The sequence below is a fragment of the Rhinolophus sinicus genome, linkage group LG07 (assembly GCF_036562045.2).
Source record: "Rhinolophus sinicus isolate RSC01 linkage group LG07, ASM3656204v1, whole genome shotgun sequence".
NCBI lineage: Eukaryota > Metazoa > Chordata > Mammalia > Chiroptera > Rhinolophidae > Rhinolophus > Rhinolophus sinicus.
The window spans coordinates 33,305,398-33,328,948 of record NC_133757.1 but is presented as its reverse complement, the minus strand read 5'-3'; the positions used below and the strand labels follow the sequence as shown (position 1 = coordinate 33,328,948).

Here is a 23,551-nt window from a genome sequence, read left to right as displayed (position 1 = left end):
TTTGTAATTTTAAAAGAAAGAAAACAATTTTGATCATATATTGTTTAAAAAAAACCATGAGAAATATCTCAGGCAGGCATTTTTCATACTATCTCGTGTCTTCAGAAATGCCAAGGCAAATGTTTCCGACTGTCCAAGTTTTGGGAAGGATACTTAATCTCTGACATGTAGCAAATTATCTCATCATACAAAAAAAAAAAAAAAAAAAATCACAATCAGATGGAAAAAATATATAATTTTATCCAATTGAAAGTTACTGGGTGATTTTGAGAAGAGCAGGTGGTAGAGGTAAGCAGGCCAGTGTATATTTGAGGAAATACTTGTCAATTAATGATAAGTATTTAAACAAAAAAGGTATATGAAATGTAAACACAAAGATTTCATGTCACAATTACCTACCCCACCAATGGGACAAGTGCTATTGGCGTTATCACAAGACTCTCCTGTGTTGATGCAATGTGGGCCGCGGGTATTGGAGGACACATCTCCTAGGTTGGATGAAGCAAAAGCTGCTACAAATGGACCCTGCCAAAAGAAACAGCCAATTGCCTTTTTATTCTTTCTTATTTCCCATGACTTCCATTAAAAATGCAAACATTCAATATGCTCTAGCGAACTGTTCTAAATCATTTGCACACAATGAAAAGGGGAATGTACAATATTCTGTGAAATTTTTTTATTTCTGAAAAGGCTCGCATTGCAGTCAGTGTCCGTATTATTATCCTTGATATTCCAATGATCAATAAAGCTGTTTCGAGCAGGAGAGTTTCAAATTTGCCCCTCAAACAGAAACATTTTGACAAGAAACACAGTATTGCAACAACAAACTACAAAATGCTGAAACATAAGTCTCCTCTCTGGTGTTGTACCTGGAGTTCCAAAAATCCATTCGCCCTTTAAAAATAAATACCCTATCGGCTTAAAAAGAAAAGAGCCAATCAAGATTATCCTGCTGCAAAACTGAACCTAAATATAGCATCCACCATCCAGACCTGCTCTTCAGTGTATCTGTTCTCTATCTCTTCAATCTGAAGTAATAATGCATAACCTTTGAGAGCGGTACAAGGTATTAACCTCAACCCACTGGTCTACCATTCCATCTTAAATGTCTTAAACTTTCTAGGGAAAGAGATAAGCAAGTATTAAAGATCATATGTCATTTTTGATGCTAAAAAGATCATGTATCTCAAAGTACCCAGCATCCAGCCAGTGATCATAAATGGAACCTCCTTTCTTTTCCCTAAAACACGGGCTAAAATGAAAAAATAAGAGTTTTGCCAACAAAGGCACTAAAAGATCAGATCAAATGTACATGGGGCTAATAATATCTGTATCACAGTGACTGGGGCTCTCATCCCATGGTTTATATTCTTCTGCATTCGGGGCTTGGATGCTGGTGTCAAGCAGAGCAGGGTCCCTTCTCCCACTTATCTATTCGCAGTCTTTATTTTACACAGATCTGAGGAGATTCCGAGTGTACATGGACTGGGTTCCCAGCCCCCCACCCCATCTCTGCTCCTGTCACTCACTGTGTTTCAAAATCACTAAAACAAGTCTAATGGATTAGGGTTGTCTCTGATTTAGCCTTTATTACCGGGAAGTAGAACCAAGTCCTGGAAAGGAAATTCATCACTAAGAGGAAAGCCTGGACCAGTGAAAAAGGACTCATCACCTATCCTCATTCAGGTTCTTACACCATTAAGAATGTGCTTAATACTTTTATAACGCTAAAAGCAGAAGCAAATATCGACACAGTTTGTCATATGTTTAGAAGTTGATAAAAAAACTATTAGATATTGCAAAAATCTTGAACTTGCCCTCCTTTATCTAACTGTAACTTTATGAAGCCATTAATATAAGCAGTATTTGACGCAAAGCTTATTAGTCATTTTTCATTTTTCTTTCCCTACTAGGAAGAATGGAGAATTCTTTTTATCAAGTATATCAGTATGTGACGTCCATGATGACACTTTACTCTGAAGATTTGAGTCAGCTATTCTGAACACTGCATGAATTATGATACTGAATGAGCGAAGATGAAGCTTTCAATGCCATAAAATTCTCACCTGTCCCGGTAGATATCCTTTGTTCTTTTCTTGCTCAAAAAGGTAAGATGCATAGCCCATATTGTCACTATTTACAAGATGATTGGTGTTGTTCATGCTGACTGGGTGGATGGCAAACCAGCTGTAACAGAGCAAGAAGCCCTAAGTTAATGAAGGGAACCAGATAACTGGGCCAACAATGGTGACTGGGAGCGTAAGTTTTCCACAGCAGGAAAAAAAATCAACGACAGGCATTCCACATTTAGGTTCTTTCACTGTTAATGAGCTTAAACTACTAATCATATACTCAACAAGACTGATCATTTACTGAAAACACAACACTTTTTATAAATATTTCATCATCTTGATCTTCATCATAAGCTTTTAACAAGAGTCAAGATTGGTCATTTAATAGATGATATACCTAAAGAACTAGACATAGACTAGTCTAGTTCTTTAGGTATCTTTATGTAAAGAACTAGGTATAGACATAGACTTTGTCCCTCAACACCGGCACACATATAACTATTCAAATCAATCCGATCCAGTGGATATTTACTGAGATCAGCCTACTGTGTGCCAAGTACTAAATGAACTGCAGTTTACTCTCAAAATTTTACAGAAGACAAAGATGTGAGCAAATGGCTTTAATACAGTGTGACAACAGTTATAAAGAAATAGACATCTGTTTGGGGACCACAGTTGACTAGCAATTAATTCTTAAGGGCATTCCAGGGAGAGGGAACAGCAGAGCTACTGCACAGAGGTGTGAAAGAGGATGCTATGAATAATTCAATATATCCTTGTGCATAGTAATACCTTGTTTAAGTGTAAAGCTGTGTAGTTTACAAATTAATGTCGCATCTGTTACTTTATTTGAACTTCACAATAACCCTTAGAGAAAGGCTATTAACCTGCACTCTGTAAGGTGTCTTAGAGAAGCAAATTGGTGATCCATCTGTCGTAAATGACCAAAACTCAAGTTTGGGTCTGTGATACCTTGTCCAGTGGCCTTTGCAGGATCAAACCTCCACATAGGTGAAAAAGCTACTTTACAGAATAGAAGGTGGTAAAGCAGGTTAGCTAGGATGTTCAAGAAAAGAGAGATGCCAATTCATCAAGTTTTAGGCTAATTTAGGATTTAAAACAAATCTTTTGTGGATTTAATTCTTTGCTGAAAACTTTTTAAACATTTCAGCTTATAGTCCTACATAAGTGATATAATGCACAAAACTAAACATTGATCAAATGACTGGGAATGTTTTTGGACTTCACAGCCATCACTCGGGATTCAGTTCTCATGGCCTGGCAGATGCATACGCAGGTCAGAGGTGGCCAGCACAATGCCCGCGGGGGCTGGTAGGCAACATAAATGACTTACACGGGCTGGCATAATAGAGACTAGTGTGGACTCTGCAGCTCTGAAGGCATTTGCCAGGTCTAAAGGCTGCAGCCTCTACTGTGCTGCAGCCAAATGTTGCCTGTGGGAGAGCAAGCCAGGACTGCCAGATCTTCCAACTATTTCAAAAGAAACCATGAATCCATGTTTTGATGAAATATTGATCTATTTAAAAATTCTTAAAGAAATCAATGGTATGGAAACAGAGGAGGGGAACTGTTACCAATTAACAGACTTAAGACACGTAGCCAACAAATGGAATCTGTGAACTGTATTTTGATTCTGATTCAAATAAAACAACTGTAAAAAAAACTTTATTGATACGAACAGGGAAAACAGAATACAAACTGGGTTTTAGATCATACTAAGAAATTATTTTTAATTTTGTGGGTTGTCATCATGGATCATAGTTATATTTTTTAAGGTTGTTTTCTTTTAATCTGATAGATATACGCACTGAAATATGTATGAATGAAACATAATATCTGGCATTTGCTTTTAAATACGCTAGCAAAACACACAAACAAAAAGGAGCAGAGCGATGAAACAGAATGGCAGAATAGTGCTAATTATAGAAGCTGAATTAATAGTTATGTGGAGATTCATTAGACTAATCACTCTAAATTGGTATATACTTAAACATTTCCATTGTAGTTTTTTTTTTTCAATGTTGACATCCATTTAAATTTTTTTTTTTTTTAAACAGTGTTAGGCCAAATCACCAGTCAATTCAGTCCCCAAGGTATATATTTGCCACTGTGCAAAAAGGTACAGAAGTTTAGGCTGAAGGTAGTTCGAAGGTCATCCCCTAGAACTTACTTGCAAGGTTTCCATGTTTCTAAAAAACCTTATATTAGTTTCTTCTTGGTTGTTTGTCTCTGTCTCTTAAAACCCAAGTGCCAGGGGAAATTCCACTCAAGTCGTGTTTTCCAATTAGTTGGAGTCACAACCTCTCCAATAAAAGGAAACCTGTAGGACGATTCTGTCATCATTTAACACTTTTGAGGTGAAGGATTTTCCATACAGAATCTCATTTTATTCTCACAAGAACTCTTTGAGTCAGATGCTGTCATTATCCTCTTTTGACAACTAAGGAAAAGAAGTCTCAGAATAATGATGTAACCTGATCAAGGTCACGTAAGTGTAAGTCAAGAAGTAGGGCTACGAATCCAGGTTTGCCAGACCACAAAGCTCATGTTCTGATCTGCTATGGGATACTGGCTCCGTCCCTTCTGTTCATTCACTTGCTCATTCAATACAAATTTAGTTAACGTTGACTCTGTGCCAGGTGCAGGTTACAGAGAGATGAATGAGTCATCATCTTGCCCTAAGAGATGTGACATTTGAACTGGATCTTAAAAGATGAGTACGAATCTGGCAAGGGGGTCACTGGAAAAAACTCATTCATAACACAGGCACGCAGATGGGATAGGGAGCAGTGTGTTCAGAGAATGGATAGTCACGGTGGCCAGAGCAGAATGCACAAGGGCAAAGAGAGGTAGCAGTTGTGCCACTCATTGAATCAACACGAACGCATTAGTAGCCAAGCATGTGGTTGGCATTGCGTTAAACCCCAGGGAACATAGAGAGAAATGAGCCATGTTCTCTATCATCAAGGAAACACAACAACACCTGTGGAGAAAGCAAATGCTAAGAATTTTGGTCTACTAATTAGACTACAAACTTGAATTCTTGTTTATTTCATTGAGTTATTTTCAATTATTTTAGGCATTAGAAAATTAATTGAACTTTTTTCCTACAAAAATGAAACAATAAGTATTCAAAAAAGTTATTTAAATTTCAGGATAAGAAGATGCCCTATTTTTCCTCCTCTGCCCTTTGAAATATGTGCTATTAAAATATCAGGCTTGTGGGCAGCTGGATGGCTCAGTTGATTAGAGCGTAAGCTCTGAACAACAGGGTTGCTAGTTCGATTCTCACATGGGATGTCGGGCTGCACCCCCGGCAACTAAAGATTGAAAACAACAATTGCAGATCTGCGCCCTCCACAACTAGATTGAAGGACAATGACCTGGAGCTGATGGGTCCTGGAGAAACACACTGTTCCTCAATATTCCCCAATAAAAATAAAAATAATATATATATATATATATATATATATATATATATATCAGGTTTGTCACAACAACCAAGTACTATGGTACTAGATGAATATTTACAAAAATATGAAGAAAAGTGGTCAGTTTAATTTAAGAAAGCTGTACTCACAATTTATTGTATATGATCAAAAAGTATTCATGAAAGCAAAGTTCAAATGAAAGGAAGAAATGTTTGTGTAGTTTCAAAAGAAGTTAGAATATAGACATAAACGGATGAATATGTCCCTGTTAATAAACATTTTAAAATAATGATTATGTCACAGCTAGAATATATGACAGGAAGCATGGCTCAACTTGAATCAGCACGATACAATCAAAGTACTGAGGAAAGTCAAGAGATTTGAAATTGCATCCTAGTTTGTAGCAAAGTTAGTTAAAATTTCTGGATCTCTTGCTTCCTAAGACTGAAAACATAATACATTTTAACTACATTTTGTGAATCAATAGACAGCAAATTAACATAGAATATTATAATTTTCTCCACCTATAGAATTGAGGCATTTGGACAAAAGATTTCTAGGGCCTCTTTAAATTCAAGCATATATACTTCCTACTCTGAAACAGAAAAAAAGCCAAACATAAAAATTGAGATTCTTAAATATTCTAAAAGTAATAAACTCATCCCAGGTTCCATACTCTCAGACCTGGGCCACCATGTCCCACATGTAGAAAGGTGACTAACAAAGCAGGTAAGTGGAGGCTGAAATCCATTACCCATTTGGTTCACCAACCTGGGCACCTTGGTCAGCCCAGGGAAGGCAGCACCTGCGTATGTGTGATTTGCACCAACGTCCTTGTTCTCTCCAACCTAAGCATCCACTAATAGGGAAAGAGAATATTGTGCAGCCATTCAAAGGTAGTGTTCATGAAGATGTGTAATAACATGGGAGCTCTTTGGGTAAATACAATATAGGAAGCTGTAATGGGTTGAATAGTGTCCCCCCAAAATTCATGTCTACTGGAACCTCAGAATGTTACCTTATTTGGAAATAAAGAGTCCTTAGAAATATAGTCAAGACAAAAAGCATGTGAAATCATACTAGCTTAGGTTGGGCCCTAAATCCAATGCCTGATGACTTCATAACAAGAAGAAAGGAACAGAAAGACAGGCAGAGACTTAGAGAGGTAGATGATGTGACAGGCAGAGACTTAGAGGGAGGCAGAGATTGGAGTGATGTGTCTACAAGTGAAGGATTTCCGCAACCGCCAGAAACTAGGAGAGAGGCATGGAACAGAATCTCCCTCATAGCCTCCAGAAGAACCAACCCTGCCAACACTTTGATTTGGGATTTCTGGCTTCTTGACCTGTGAGAAGATAAATTTCTTTTGTTTTAAGCCATCCAGTCTATACTAATTTGTTATGGCAGCCCTAAGAAAGTAATACAGAGGCCATGTATTTTAGTGGCTAAGAATATAGCACTGGAGTCAGACACAAGTTACTTAACCTATTTGAACCTCAGTGTCTATATCTGTAACATAAAGATAATACTGGCATCTACCTCAAAGCATTTGACAATTAAAGGAACAAATACATCTAAAGTACTAAAGACTGGTCTATACTAAGAATGGAACAAATCATTACTACAGCGTTGTTGATGATGCTGATATTGATACTTCTGCAGCTGATGGTGATGATGATAACTGTGATGATGATGATGAAAAGGGAAAAAGAGATACAAAGGTCTGAATGTGTGTGTATATACATGTTTAATAAGATTAATGGGATGTGTGTATGTGTGTATTCAACACATGTATAGTCAACTTACACGATCCAACTTACATGTCTCAGGAAATGAGAAAACCCTGTCCTCCTGTGGCAGAGACTTGAGGTCTTACAAAATGCCCATGTGCTCCTCTATTTCCGAGTCCCACTAGCAGGGAAGAGCATGTGAATAGCTCTGGCCAATAACATGTGTGCAGAAGGACTAACCAAATTTTATTAAGCTTCGTATGAAATAAGTCTGTACTATGTTAAGCCACTGGAATTTCAAGTTGTCGGTTGTGGCACTAGGCGTTAAGTACCCTTCTTAGCACACTTCTTTGCACCTCCCTTACAGCCTTCCTCATCAGTTTCACTACAAACTATTTGAGGGAGGAGAGGAAAGGGTGTTTCACTGTGTTATACTGGAAGGGTTATTGGGCCTGGAATTTTACCCAAGGGGCAACCTAAATTTTAAAATAGACCTGCTCAGATTAAAGAAAGACAATGAGCAGTAGCCAGAGGAACCCTTCTGAAGGTACAGGTAAACTTGGTGGCCAGCATCCTGGAGAATCTTTCTACCATCTTTGCTCCAGAGAAGAGATGTACATTCTCAACTACTCCTTTTGTTATGTTCAAAAATTCTGGATGAGAAAGCCCTTCTTGATGATGTTATTGGAGAGATATCTGGTTTGGCTAGATTCCACTAAGTTACTACAATCAAAATTCTTGTATCCTAAATGGCATGATTAAGCCATCAACAAAATTAAAATAGGAAATGGGCAATAAGAGTACTTTTTAAAATTCAGCTTAACTAGACATAGAAGAAATCAAAAGGAAAACAACAGTGATTTGGCTTTTTTGGTCTATTACTTAGCAACAATTGTAAAGCATGATAATACCAAGGTTGGCAAGAGTACAAAAAATAACACTCTGCTCACGCTTGGGTAGCAAGAGTGTAAACCAACAAAACCTTTCCAGAGGGCCATTTGGGAATTTGAGAAAGCCTTATTAATAAGTATTCCTCTTTGGCTCAGAAATCCCACTTCTAGGAATTTAGCTTAAGGAAATCATTGGCAAATATATAAGATATGTGTTCGAGAATGCCTACTACAGTGTATTTTATGATGAAAAATACTATAAACGAAGTATCAAAAAATTTTCTGGTTTGTTGAACACATCACATTATCATGCATATAATGAATACAGAAATTTTTAAATGGTAATTATAAAACACTAAGTAGCATTAAAAGATATTCATAAGGTGCTTCTATGTAGCCACACAACAGCTTAACCTTTTGTTTCCTTCTACCTGCCCCTGTAGATAGGAGAGTCGGTAAGATGATCCTTTCAGGGACTTTGCTAAACTTTTGTGTTTGCACCTTATGCCTCCCTGTTTGGTCCCAGAAAGATGACTGGACAGTCAATGACGAGTAAGATTCCTCACGGAAGGAACAACTCAAGCCAGACGCAGTCATAGGGACCAACAGGAGAACCCACGGGGTTCACAGAGGTGGGCACAGCCCCCACCTTCCTCAGGCTAAGGAAAGCCTCAGCCTCTGTGGCTGCATTCCTTCCCAAAACCTGCAAGGGAAGTGATTCAATGAGGTGCTCTCCATCTATGCATATGCATATAGGCTTTGTCCCTTGGGGAAGTTGAGACTTAGGGTCCAGCTGTCTGCAGGCAAGGATGATTGACTCAAATCGGTTTTCTATTAAGATGTATGAGATTCACAGACTGTGGAATAAATAATGCTAATACCTTATGTGAATATCAATAAAAGTCACCCGTTGGCCTGAGTCAAGGCTCCAGTCTTCCATGACTGCGAGGCCCCCTGGCCTTCTGAGATTTCACTGCATCAAGTCTCTACTACATTCTTTTTTAAAAAAACTTAACCTAAAGCCGCCCCTTTTCATTCCCTCACTGCCTCTGTTGCGCTGGACACGACACTTCTAAATAAAAAAAATGTTACTAAGTTGTATATACAATAAAGTCTCACTTAAAAAATGCATAAATATGATTAGGCAAAGGCCATTTAACAAAATGTTAATAGAAGTATTATCAAGTCCCAGGATTATCAGATGATTAAAAAACCAGTTGATAACAACACCAAGAGTGAACTCTAATGTAAACTATGGACTTTGGGTGACGATGATGTGTCAGTGTGGGTTCATTACTTGTAACAAATGTACCTCTCTGTTAGGGGATGTTGATAGTGTTTGACAGTCAGGGAGGGTGTGTGTGTGTTGGGGGCTAAGGGATACATGGGACATCTCTGTATTTTCTGCTTAATTTTGCTGTGAACCTAAAACTGCTCTAAAAAATAAAATTCTACTGAAAAAAGAAACAACTCCAGCCCTGGCACAGCGTCAGTTCTACCCTTTCCCATTAATCAAAGCAGTCCCAATGCCAGGCCAGTTTCAAAGCCTAGAGAAATCATCTTCACCTCTTACTGGGGGCTGCCACAGTCACTTTGTATAGAATATGTGAGAGAAGAGCTATTATTGCAGCCATCTTTAGAAACTACAATCTGCCATTTACAGATTGTTTTTTAAATCTCTCTTCATCCTCGAAAAGGTCACAGAGGAAGAAAAAACAAGCACTGAAAAAGTGAGACAAATAGCACAAAGTGAAGAGTCATAGAAAAGTCCAGATATATAATAATCACAGTTTCTTAGACTAAACTCATGAATCAAAATACAAAGATTGTCAGAGTGAAAAACAAGTAAAGTTATATGATATTCATAAGAGACACCTCTAAAATATAAGGACCCAAAAAAGTTGAAAGACAATGATATAAAATACATACATGAAAAATTCTAACATGCAGAGAAATTTTTAGTTATATTAACTTGAGAGTACATAGACTTTGAGACAAAAAAAAATCATTATTAGATATGGAGTCACTATAAAAGAAAACACTTGGTAGTCTCAATATAGGGAGATAAGATTGTTAATATTTTTCACAGTAATTTAAAGCTTCTAGTGCCCAGAGTGAAAGAAATCAAGTAAGCATCCACATTTATAGAATGACCTTTTAGTCATGCCTATTTCTTATTATATGTTCCACATAAGGATATGGACGGAAGAAAATGTACCTGAATATAAACTGTGGTTGACATTGGGAAATATAACTTTGAGTTATTTTTTTTTCTTTCTACTTTCCTATATTTTTCAAGTTTTTCTATGGTGAGTACATATTATTTTTATACTGGGGAAAAAAACTTGAAAAAAAATAATCGCCTTTTAAATCTCGTTGGGTTAAGAACTTTCCAGGTATCCAACAATCAAGTAAGTCCAATGTTTTTTGCCAGTTATGACAACTGGTTTTATGGCTTTGGTTTCTAAACATGGGACAAATTAAATTAACAAACATGATTTATCTCTATTATCAGTCAGCTATCATGACCCACATCATCGAAAAGCCCTTAGTAAGCACCTTTGCTTTACATGGGGATAGACCAGAAATAGGGTGAAAACTTACTATACAGCCAAGGCCTTGACTCCACTGGAGAAGAACACAGACAAGCTGATAGGAAAGTTGGGGGAGGAAGACAGCATCAATCTTTACAACAAAATAGAAGGGGCAGAACAAGAAGGAAAAATTCAATGAAGGATATAGGAACAGAAAGCAGGGCTTCACAAACCAGAGTTGATATTAACAGACAAGGTATTTATAAAGATAAAGATGAGATGAGGTGGAGAAAAGAGAAGAGGTCAAGAACGGGGATACGAAAGTCAATTTGGGGAATGTAATCAATAATGTTGTAAAGATTTTGTAGGGTATCTGAATGACACTTGTCTCGTTAGGGAGACCACCTCAGGGATGCTGTAGATGCCTGATCACTGCACTGTACACCTGAAGCTGAAGCTGAACAATAATGAACGTCGACTACAATTATATATATATATATGGTTACAAGAAGCGGAGTACAGCATTAGGAATAGAGACAGTGGACATGTAATGGCTGTGTGCGATGTCAGAGGGGTAGTGGATGGGGGGAGAGGGGTTGTCACTGTGTGAGGGATATAAATGATAAATGTCTAACTATTACATTGCTTTGTGCACCTGAAACTAATAAAAAATGTAAAAAAAAAAAAAAAAAGAATGGTGAGTGAAGGACAGTTCACTGAGGTTTCCCCATTTGCTATCTGAGTGGGGTTAACTGGACTAAGGGAAGGATGTAGAGGCTAGAATAGATATCCATAGGATATAAACAGTCAGACATTATAATTTAAGAAGTCATAGTCATAAATGGAAGAGATTTACACACACACACACACACACACACACACCATGAATGTGTTCTGTAAGTCAATATATTTGAATAAATTCGTGTAATTTCATAAATTGGATTTTTCTAAGTGTGTACACAAATTATTCAAATATTCTGAGCAAATCACTGTCCCTGTTGTTTTTTAAAATGTGCCTTTAAAGGGTACCCTTACATGACCCTTTGAAATTTAATTCATCCCAAGTTTAGAAACCAAAGCCATAAAAACCAGTCAGTTGTAAGCATAAAAGGATTTGCATTATATAAAGCAGAAAGCAATGGAGCAATCCTTTAAACACCTGCTCAGACCTTCCTTACAGCTCCTTCCTGATGAATAGAAGCCTTGTCATATCAACTGCTAGAGGGTTGAAAAGGTTAACAAAAAAAAAAAAAAGAAGAAGGAAGGAAGGAAGGGAGAGAGGGAGGGAGGGAGGAAGGGAGAAAAGGGTCCATGCCACTCTTACAAACTCAAGGAAAAAAACTTGTCGGAAGAAAAGAGATAGACAAAAGCAAGAGAAGTGAGACTGTGCTGTTGCACCATACTTGAGGAAATGAGCCGCTCCCAGAGCTGCTTGAACAGGGTGACTGCATGAGAAGTGGTTCTCCACCCTTCAGAGCTACCATTCAGATTATCTGCCTGTATGATTTTCCTTTTAGTGCAGAGATTTACAACCTCTTTGTTTTCTTTCTTCTAGTTTCTTCATACACGTTGTGTCATATTACATCAGGATCTCTCAAGACTCAGTGTCATCTTCTCCACTGGATGACAGACTGCTCTTTAAGGGGGTCTTTCAGAGTCTCTCAAAGTGAATTTTGTGAATACCACACAGCTTACATTCTAATTCAGAATTCAGAACATTCTAAACATGTTCTCCACATCTGGAGAGAATCATTTACTGTTTCTGCATAAGGTAACAGCAGGCAAAAAGATAAAAATATTTTCCTTACATAGATAACTGGAGCAAACAGTGGCCTCACATTTGTAGAGGACTTAATAGTCTATGGAATAGTTTCATACACATAATTCTACTTCATTTCTCAAGGCTGCACACATCCTAACCCTTCAAGAGCCTCCAACTCCCAGCTCCAGCCTAAAACACTTGAGTGATTTTCCATTCCCTTTGGTATAAAGACCAAAATCTTTATCATGGTACCTAATTTCTATCTTTAACTTTATCTCACAAAACTCTATCCCAATGTCTTCTGCACTCCAACCACACAGATCTTCTATCAGTTCCTCAAATGAGCCACAGGACATTTGCACACGCTTATTCTTCTGTATTAAAGTACTAGTCTACCTTCCATTTTGCCAGTTAACTCCTACCCTTCCTTCAGGTTTCAGCCCCATTGTCACTTCTTCAGAGAAGGCTTTCCCAGTCTCCCTGACCAAGTCAAATCCCTTTAAGATAGCTCTACATACCTTCCTGTCTTAGCACTTAATCCAATTATAATTACACATGTATTGATATTAATACATGAATGCATTTTATCTCCACCAGTAGATTGTAAGTTCTATAAGGGTAGCAACTACCTCTGTTTTTGCTTGTCAGTGTATCCATAGTAGCAACTTACTTCATGACACATGAATTCCACAATATTGAATGAATAAATGAATGATCTGTGTGTAGAGAAATGTTACATCCATACTTGATCAATCTGGAAACTGAGTCTCAGAGCGTTTAAGGGATTTGCTCAGGAGCACAGACACAGGTATTTGATTCCAAAGTATTTGATTCCTTAATTCAAGGCCAGGGAATGCATCATTCTAAGGACTGGAAAGTGTTGTATGGCACATAGTACGTGCCGAGTGCAGACTTTGCTGAGTGAAGAAATGGAAACAAACATGAAAATAGGAAGGAATGCATTATGAACTTCACTATGGCTTTCAGTGTGAAGAAAATAGTCTCGGTTGTGACATTGGGCAGGTCACCTCACTTTTTGAGGCCTTAGCTGAAGTCTGAACTGGTGATCTCTGTGCTCTGCAAATCTGAGATTCTGTGCTTCCAAATTCCTGGAATCCCACATTGGGATTCCGCCTCATAACAGGCACCGACCTGTGGTGGCTGAGTTACTTAGGAGCCCAGGTTTGACTTTATGTTTTGGATCACTTTCAATGCATTCAAAGAGCAATTATCACTATGCAAGAGAGGAAACTGCAAGTGCCTTTACGTTAAAGATAACATATGGTGGCTACAGAAACAACGGCAAGTTATTGCAGAGTATTAAGCACAGCAGATGGAAAAGTGTTGTTATAACCTTGACAGTTGACCCTAGGACTTCTAGATAAGTTATATAGCTCTATGTGAAGAAGCAAAGAACATCTGGGCAAAAGGATAGCATTGTTATCTGTTGGCATTGTTAAATGATTCAGAAACTAATAAAAGGGTATCATAAATAGTCTCAGTCATTCAGCCAAGACTTAGGTAGAAACTGTAAGGGAAAAGCCACTTTCTTCTCTCAATAAATTTGGGATACTCCATCCAACTATTCACAGATACACACTATTATCCTGACTATCTCCTAACAACATTCCCCACTAATGTGCTCCACAGTCTAGAGCTAGCTTACCTGTCCACCCACTCCCTGACTCTGTCTGACCTCATAACTCAGTGTTATTTCATGACTCCATGAGAAATTCCAAGGCCAATTGAAATGTCTTTTTCTCTTCAAAGCTTTCCAAATGCTCCCAAGTAAAACGTGGTGCTCCCTCCTCCAAATTCCCACATTTATTTATGCCCAGGTGACAGCACTGATGGGCATCTGACTTATGTTATGATGACTTGTCTGTCTGTCTGCCTCCTGTCCTAATCATCCCACTAGCCTATAAGACCCTTGAAGATAGGGATGTGTGCCTTATTCATCATAAATACTGCAAGTACACATTTTCATGCCTAACATTTAGGAAAGTTTATTGAGCTAAAAGCCAGGTGGCAACTAATCAGTAGATGAATTTCTCATAATAGGAGAATCAGTCGTATTATATCAACCCATATAATAAAGTTTACCGAGGAGTTTTTAGTGTCCTTACTTTAAACCCAAACAAGTAACTCTAATGCTACCAATTTCAAGTTCTCCGATATGCCAATAATGGAGTTTTTACAAGAGGTATAATATTACTCTACTTCTTATCTTTTAACTACATTATTAAAGCTTTTTTCTATGTCAGACACAGACCTAGAGATTTGGATGTACAATCTCATTTAATCTTCAAACCACCCTATGAGTTATTATTGTTCCCATTTTCAAATAGAATAGTTGAGGTATATGTAGATAAGTTACTTTCCACCGGCCTCAGGGTTAACTGGCAGGGCTGGGATTTGAATCCAAGTCCTAAAACCTACACCTCAAACCTGAATGCCTCACCACCATGCTGTTTTCCACCCAGCTAACCCTAGTATCTGCACTGGGGGGGTCACAGCCTCAATGTTTCTCTTCACCCCTCATTCCTTTCAATTTACTGTTCCTTTTACTCATATAGAACATTTCACTTAGGTGTTTCATAATTCTACCTGGCAGAACCTCACCACCTTTACTAACACTTATTATCAACAGTCTAAGGACTCACTTTGTCCTTTAGTTCTGGAAGGAAGAAAACTGAGACACAGAGCAGCTATGTAACTTAGCCAAAGTAACAGAACTAAGAAGGATGAGAGCCCAGAGTGAACCCAAGACATTTGACTCCAGCACTCAGGGGCTATTTATCTACTTCCTTAGGGCATTTCTGCATCATTTGGAGCTCCACACATAAAGGTGTCTCGTATTGTTACCCACCCAGTCAATTCCCAGTCAGGCCAATTGCAGCAACGAAAATCACATGTGAATGCCAATGCCTTCTTTTCAAAGAAAACAAACTCCGCATGTTTTCTTATGTATAAAAAGATGCTAAAATCAGTGCCATGCTATAATTTTAACTCATCTGCTTCCTTTAAGTGGCCTCAGTTCTGCTTTCAAAACTAATTAGGAAAACACAGGTAAATAATCTCAAATTCATATTCATTTGCCTGGTTGATCAGATTGTTTTTTTCATTTTACCAAGAGATAATTGTTCACCATCATAGAAGTTACACATATCAGATCTTGATCTAGTTGTCTGCGCTAACATTTTTTGTCTTTATATCCTATGCCAGATGCTGTGCTGAACTTTTTCACCCAGATCCCTCCTTTATATTAACATAATCCCTTTATTAGCCTTGTTTTATAGGTGAGGAACTAAAGTCTGAGAGGCTGAGCTCCTTGGTCCTAGAGCCCATGGCTGGAGGGAACTCAGATGTGTCTGGACTCTTAACTCAATTTATTCTCAGCCTCTACTGCCACTATTCTAGTCTTTTCCCCACCCCCACCCTTGGAATTAAGGAAAGTTATCCAGACAGAATTTTTTTTTTTTTAAAGTTAATAGTAGAATACCTGATAAGGCCCAGTTCATCTCCATTCAAATCTACCATTTTCAAGACAGTCATTTCCTTGTCTGTATTTGAAGAATACCTAGTCACCAAAATAAAGAAATTTGGTCAGTTTTATGTTAGAGCCTAGCCCCCATGTATGACAAACAATAGACGTTGGCACAGAAACAAAATCCAACACGCCTCTCAGTAAGCGGGGCTCCCTGATGTACTGTTGTCCTGCAAATTGCATCCTGGACCTCCTTCCTCAGCTAAAGAAATGGTTTGCAGCTGTGATTGGAGTGAAGGGCATTAGGTGAGCTAGCTGACCTAATTTTTATGTAATATATGCAATATTACATAACACGTATTTCTTAGAAAAAGGATCTCTCTTTGAAGTTTCTACTCAGATCAAATTTTAATGGACTCTCTTAAAAATAGCAGGGAATATGCAAAATCAAAAACATTCATGACCTGCAATTTAAAGTGTGTTTTTATGTTCTTTCAAGGGACATCAGATTATGTTTTCTAAAAATCAACTCTTGAAAGCTATTGAACAATATGCAGACAAATGTAAAATGTCAAGTAGTCAGGTTGAACTGAGATACTATTTTACTCGGCTCATCACTTAAAAAAAACCCAAAAAAACAAAATAGTCATCTCTCTTAGTTGTTCCATTCAATTATTCTAGGTTTATTTTTTCTTTTTCATTCCAGTTTTTTTTTTTATTATTATTCTTTTATCTCCTCTCTCTCACCACATTCTTCTGGACTAAGATGATTATTTCTAAATAACATAATAAAGAGAGCTATTCATTAATTTAACAAATACTTGTTATGCACAATTTTATCTCTATTTTACAGATGAAGAAACTGGGAGCCAATAAATTAAGATAAGTAAATCACGTATTATCATCAACATACACATCCTAAAGGTCACACAACTAGGAAGTGATAAAGCTAAGATGAGACCACAATTGTATCAGATTCCAAAGCCTGAGTCCTTCAAATATTCACACTGACTCCCACAGCCCTCAAAGTAGGAAGATACATTCACAGGTTCGTGTGTGTTTCAATGTTAATTTTTTATTACTTAAAAATAAAAATAAACACATATTTAATAAAAAAAATAAACATGTCTTAGATTATAAACATGTCTTTAAATTATTTTAGTTTTAATACCTTTTTTTTTTAGGATCTTACCATAGTCAAATAACAACTCTGGTCTTAGATTCTATAGCCGTTTCCTAAAGGAAACATGATTACATTTTGATAATTCCCCCTCACCTTGCTCTCTCTGACTGTGGATTCTGAAGGTAGGAAAAGGGGCTTCGGTTGATCTGTGCACCATCCACGTTTCCTTTATTGATAAAGAGTTTGCCTGGTTTCAAATTTGTGTGCGCTACCTCAATGCTCTGTGGGTTAAAAACAAAAAGAGTTGTAAAGTTTGAAATCCTGGTGGGATAGTGACTTAGTAAATATACACAGAAGAGACCCTTGGACAATGTCCTTTGCCTCCAACCTGTTCCCACTATGGGATGAAAGCTGGAGAACCCCAGGTCTGGCTGATGTGTGTCATTCTGGAGGTAAGCAGACATGACCTTCAAGGTTGAGACAGAGAAAGTGCTATGTATAGAGAAGCACAGTGCGATTAGCACCTGAGGCCCTCAGGACTGCTGAGTCAGGCGCGATCTGCCATTTCAGATGGCTGGAATGGAAGACTTGACTCTTACAACACTGGGACAGAATTTGTTAATATGTAGGTATTTCCACCCTTCCTATGCGCTCCATCCCAGCACCTTCTAAGGCAGACTTTTTCAAACTTTGAGAAGCACAGTAGGCAACACAGTTTTCATCATAACTTAATACACATCAACATACATATTCTAAAACAAAAGTTTACAAAACAAATTGTATCCTTAATACGGGAAGGTTGGAATGTTTGTAATTACTTTTGGTTCCTTGACGGGTTTCTTTTCATGTGACTTTGTGCAGAGCACAGACCATGTGGAGCCCTGCAATTTAAAAGGGTTACATACAAAATGTGTTGTCTCTTTAGATGACTGCATGAGGCTTCCTGCGTAGCACCCTCCTCTCCCAATCAGTCAGTGCCTCAAGCTTAACAGCCCACAGCTCAGGACTGGAAGCTACCAGTGAGTCAGGAAGGGAAACGAGAGGTAGGTGGTAAGACTGTGCTCAGACCAAGACCCTACAGGGACCGTCTCAAGAGCACACGAAGCCACTCCTAAAACACTACGAGCCGTGGTAAAGAACAGCTGCCTCTGGGGTTCTTTGCCTACCTTCATGATACCAGTGACCATGTGCTCAAAAGTCCGATTGCTAAATCCTTCACTGGCAATTACAAATACAGTGTACTGGAAAAATCCTGCTGGCCCTGAGTGTGTGTGAATGCCACTCAGGATAACATTGTCTCTTCTGTACAGGGAGCCATATTTACTCTGAAGTCTCTTCAGGACCTTCAAGAAAGAAAGAAAAAAAAACTGGACTAAGAAGAGGAATAACATAGGAGTTTCGCGTGAGAAAAGGCTCTGATTAATCTAATCACCGATCCATATCAATGACATTCCTGTCAAGTGGCCCTTCACCATATGTATCATCACAGTATATCTATAGTAGATAAATAGTTTATATAGTAGAGATAGCTTGAGCGTATCATCATAGTAACAACAACAATTGCAATAGCTAACATTTTATAGATTCTTGCAAAGTGCAAGCACGCACAATGCCAGGAATTGCACACATTATGTCATTCAAAAGCCTTGTAACAACCCCAAGAGATATTTTTAACCCTATCTTTTAGCTGAGAACATTGAGGTGCACAGAAGTGATTTGCCTACTGATCTAATGACACAGCCTGAATCCAGATCCAAGTCCCTCCAACTATAAGATCCAGTGCTCTTACCCATTCATCATTCCACGCAGAGCATTAATATTCGGGCACTCTTCTAAGCATTAGGAATATATGAAGTTCCTACACTGAGAAGTTTTTATTCTAATGAGGGAGGAAAATAATAAGCAAATAAACATGTAATATTATATAGTGATAAATGCTATGAAGCAAAATATTGCTGAGTAAAGAAAAAGAGCATGATGGGTGTTAGTGAGGAAAGACCTTTCCAAAGATTTTACCTTTCACCAGAGGTTTAAATGAAGAGAGCAAGCTGGTCACTCAATACCTGGGGGGAAAGCATCCTGGAACAGTGAACAGACAGTGCAAAGGCCTCTTTACTCAACTGCCTAACTTCCGAAAATGAAGAACTCAATATTCCCTGCCACAGATCATTACACTTACTGGTCTCAGAAAAGCCAGCACTATGACCTAAGGACACCCCAGCAATCCTGTGGAGAGGCCCATGTGGAAAGGAACCATCTTGTCAGCACTAAGTTGTTAGTCACGTGGGCGAGAAGCCTCAGTCAAGCCTTCAAACAACTGCAGCCCAGCCCATACTGAGTTCAACCTCATGACACAGAAGTAATGATACGTGACTTCTGTTCTAACATAAGTTAGAATTACCCAACCCAGCCTCTCCGGCTTTCCTGACCCACAGAAATCCTGAGTAGTGATACAGGATTATTGTTGCCTTCTGTCACTGAGCTTTCTGGAGAGGCTCGTTGTACAGCAATACATGAATAACACAAAGAGACTCAGTAAATGTTCATTGAATTAATTACTCAATGCACATCCAAATGCATGATTATTATCTTTGTGTGATACATACACATCAAGGAAACAACAGAAAGAAAATTAGTGATGTTGCTGAGTACCTGTTTCTGATTATGCTGTAATCAGCGGCAATCTGAAATTTGGTATCATTGCGCTTCTTTGTGAAAGACACTTTGACATTTTTATGTCAAAAATCATTAAAATCAGCAAAAGCGTCAAACCCAAGCCAGCTTTCCTCAATGTAATATATTGTCACCTAATACTAGGAGCAATGATAAAGGCTCATTTATGGCACAGATGACAAATACTCTTTCTGTCATGCACTCAGTCCTATTAATGGTAGTTGCTCTCAGGAGTAGTGTGTTCAGATGGATTCTGAATCCAAATCTGGGCTTAACGAAAAAGAGTGACTTTTTTGATTAGCAGTGCTATCTGCCTTGAGCATGGCATAGGCAGTGGTATGCTGATAAACTGTCTCTTTGAAGAAAAAAGAAAGCCCTCCTTTGTATTGTTTGCCAATTTCTACGGTATGAATACTTCCACCATAGTCAATTTCGAGGTACCAAAAATTTAATAACCAGCTTAACAGCACGTGGACTTAATAATCAAGTCCATGTGCTGAAGCAATCTTGTGACACCAAGCAACTGTGGAAAGGGAACATGATATAATCTGAGTAACATCGTTCTGACAAAGTAACCCACATTCTCCACCTCAATAAGTTTCCATATTCCTTCTGTTTGATCCTAACTCCAGCCCCAACTTTTCATCACTCTTACATATTCTTCCACACAGTAGCTACTGAACTCATGGAGAAGACATATCTGTAAGGAGATGGGGGAACAGTCAATGAAGGGAAACCATGAAAGCTTAACTAAGGTCAAAGGCTAATATTCTTACAATTCTGTAGCCCAAACCAGAAGGTAGTGAAAAAAAGAATGGTGGGTCAACTTTTAAGCTCCCCTAACCTTACCCCATTTTTATTCATAAAAAATTATAGTGTTAGGATTTTAGAATTAAGTCTATTTATTCAGGCTTATTCAAGAAGCAAGGCCTTAAAAAGAGAGAAATTATGAATATTCAATTTTAAAACAAAAGAAAAGGATTCTCAACAGCTCACAGAAATTTTATACTAAACTGCTGTCTCTAATTTAAAATTAGAAACATGGGACTTCCAGGGAAAACAAGAGAAATATAAATTAAAAACTCAATCATCTAATACCAATGCCTGCAAATAGCCATTATAAATAGCATGTTTTCTACTTCATGAAAAGAGGGGTATTTTAATATAGAGCAAAGAATTTACATTAATGTCTACAGCTCACTTCTTTGTCTTCTGTTTCCATTTCATTTCCTATGACTGACACTCTTGGGAATATGACAGAGAGATTTGGAAAGTAATTCTGTTTTCTTGCCCTGCCTCACTGCTCAGAGATCATCCTTAATCTTTATTCCATGCTGGAAATTTTATCAATCTTAAATCTGAGACTGAGAACCTGCTTAAAACCAGGTGTTACAAGTAAGCTTAACGGTACTTGTTTAGCTACATTTATTTTTCACACCTTCCCTTGGGATCACTAAGTGGGTTCATTTAAAGGCCTTCCTGCTGGGTCTCAGGTTGCGTGAGGAAGCAAAACTAGGACGAGACGGTTAAATGGTGCCCACTATTAACTACAACCCAACAAATCAAACCCTTCTCTCTTCCACACTCCACCCCCAAAGTCTACCTTTTGACTCTCCTATTTCTATTAATGACACCACCATTTCCCAATCAGAACCATCTTTGATTCCTCAGGAAAACAGTATAGTGCAGTAGTAATGGACATGAGCTCTTGCCACCAAGATGCCTATGATTGAATCCCAGCTCTGACAGTCTTAACTGAGTAAACTTGGACAAGTTACTTGATCCTCTCGGTTTCCCAATCTGTCAAATGACATAATAATATTACATCCCTCATACAGTCATTTGGAGGATTAAGTTAATTAATGTATAAATATGTATATTAATTATATATATAGAACAGTGCCTGACTTATCATGGAAACTATGTTAAGTGTTAGTTCTTATGTCTATTCATCCTCAAATCTTATTAGCATTTAATTTGACCTCTTACCACCATGTAGTCTCACTGCTACCCTACTGGTTTAGGATTTTTGTGCCAGGCTCACATAACATAGGGGAAACTGCCAGGCAAAGTTAAAATCCTTCCTGCAACCCTAGCTGTCCTTTCTGGCTCTTTCAGCTGTCCAACACCCTCCAAAACTCCCCTGTTTGAAATGCCTAGTGTGATTAGTGTTTTCCAACTGAACTCTCACCAATGGAGTAATGTTAATTTAAAGAATCTGCCAATTTGTGTCCTCACCTCTAGTTCTAGTCTATTGCAAACCACCTCAAATGTCACTGTCTAATTAATCATTCTAACTCAAAAGTTTTCTAAGAATCCCCATCACCTACAGAATTAAAAACAATCTAACATGCCAGGACCTCTACAATTATGACCAACACACTTTCCAGGTACATCTCCAATTACATGCCTAGGTGTGTCCTAATAGAACTAATCTCTGTCCCTTGAGAGAAGCGTCTGCATTCCTCCCTTGTGCTTCTTCTGTGTTCATGCTGTCCCCTCCATTTGATAGCTCTCCTTCCCAATGTTAATCACGTAAAATTCTGCCCATCCAAGTGTCACTTCCACTTTGAAAATTTCCATTCCCTGAATCCCCATGTGGTGGTTTTAAAATACTGTGTGGATTTTATACTCCTTTGATACTCCTGCCTTTAAGAAGTAAAGCTTAGCTTTGTTCTCCCTGAGTGTGAAATAGGCTTAGTGATTTGTTTCCAATGAATAGAACAGGGTGAAAGTGATGGTGTGCGACTTCTGAGCCTGAGTTAGGAAAGGTACTGTGGCTTCTTCCCTGCTCCTTCTCCTGAGTTTCTCACTCTGAGGGAAGCCAGCTGCTCTGTCACAAGGATATGAACAGTGGAGAAATGAGGACTTCTGCCAACAGCCATATGGGTGAATCTTCTTGGAAGTGGATCTTCCAGCCCCAGTCACGCCTTCAGATGACTGCCGTCTTTGCCAATATCTTGATTTCCAGATAACCTAAGCCAGAACTGCCTAGCTAAACCAGGCTTGAGTTCTTGACCCACAGAATGTGTGAGGTAATGAATGCTTGTTGTTTGAAGTCACTATACTTTGGGACTGTTTGTTACTCAGTAATAGATAACTAATTCACCACTATGCTTTTATTTCAGCGAATTATAGTTACTTGCACATTTCTGTTACAGTCCTTTCTCCTACCCCCCAGCTATGTAGTGAGCTCATAGGGGACATGGATTATAACTCGCTTAGCTGTGTGTCCCCTGAAATGACTGGCAAAGTAGGTTATCAATGCATTTATTTTTCCTCCAAGATAATAGAAAAATGTCACTTTTAAGAATGTGGGCTCTCGGACCAGGTATACATGTGTTCAGAACCAAGCTTTACCATTTGCTAATTGTGTAAATTTGGAAAAGTCAATCACCTTCTTTATGACTCAGTTTCCTTATCCATAAAATGGAGATCACAATAGACCCACATCAGTTTTGCTGTAGTGTACGGGTGAGGAAAATACTTCCTCCCCAGCTCCTCATTTTTCATAAATGGAAGAGTCTTCCATTCCACTCTCGAAGAGCAAGTGAGATTGGAGAAATACTTTTAAGCCCTCATGTCACCCTTCTCACTGGTCCATGCATACAGTGGAGTATAACATTTAAAATTCTGCCCATTCAAGTGTCACTTCCACTTTGAAAATATCTATTTCCAAAGTGTTTAAAAGGTGAAATTATTGATAGAACATGACACTGACTGATGGACATTTAATGGTCACTGTTCTGTGTACTCATCTCTTTTCTTTTCCACATTCATGAATATGCAAGAAGACATTAAGGAAGCATATTCTCTTTCTGTGACCTG

At 38.2% G+C, this 23,551-nt stretch overlaps 1 protein-coding gene across 2 annotated transcripts in view; it reads right to left on the bottom strand.

Annotated features, from left to right (window-relative positions):
• ASAH2 (N-acylsphingosine amidohydrolase 2) overlaps positions 1 to 23,551 on the bottom strand; it is an 84,135-nt gene that overhangs the window by 31,764 nt on the left and 28,820 nt on the right. For both annotated transcript variants that reach the window (XM_019738657.2, XM_074339435.1), the window contains exons 6-10: positions 18,217 to 18,393; positions 17,204 to 17,331; positions 15,943 to 16,020; positions 2,067 to 2,187; positions 400 to 525 (exon numbers count right to left, since the gene is read on the bottom strand). In XM_019738657.2, coding sequence (XP_019594216.2) covers positions 400 to 525; positions 2,067 to 2,187; positions 15,943 to 16,020; positions 17,204 to 17,331; positions 18,217 to 18,393 — 630 coding nt within the window. The remainder of the gene's footprint in view (positions 1 to 399; positions 526 to 2,066; positions 2,188 to 15,942; positions 16,021 to 17,203; positions 17,332 to 18,216; positions 18,394 to 23,551) is intronic.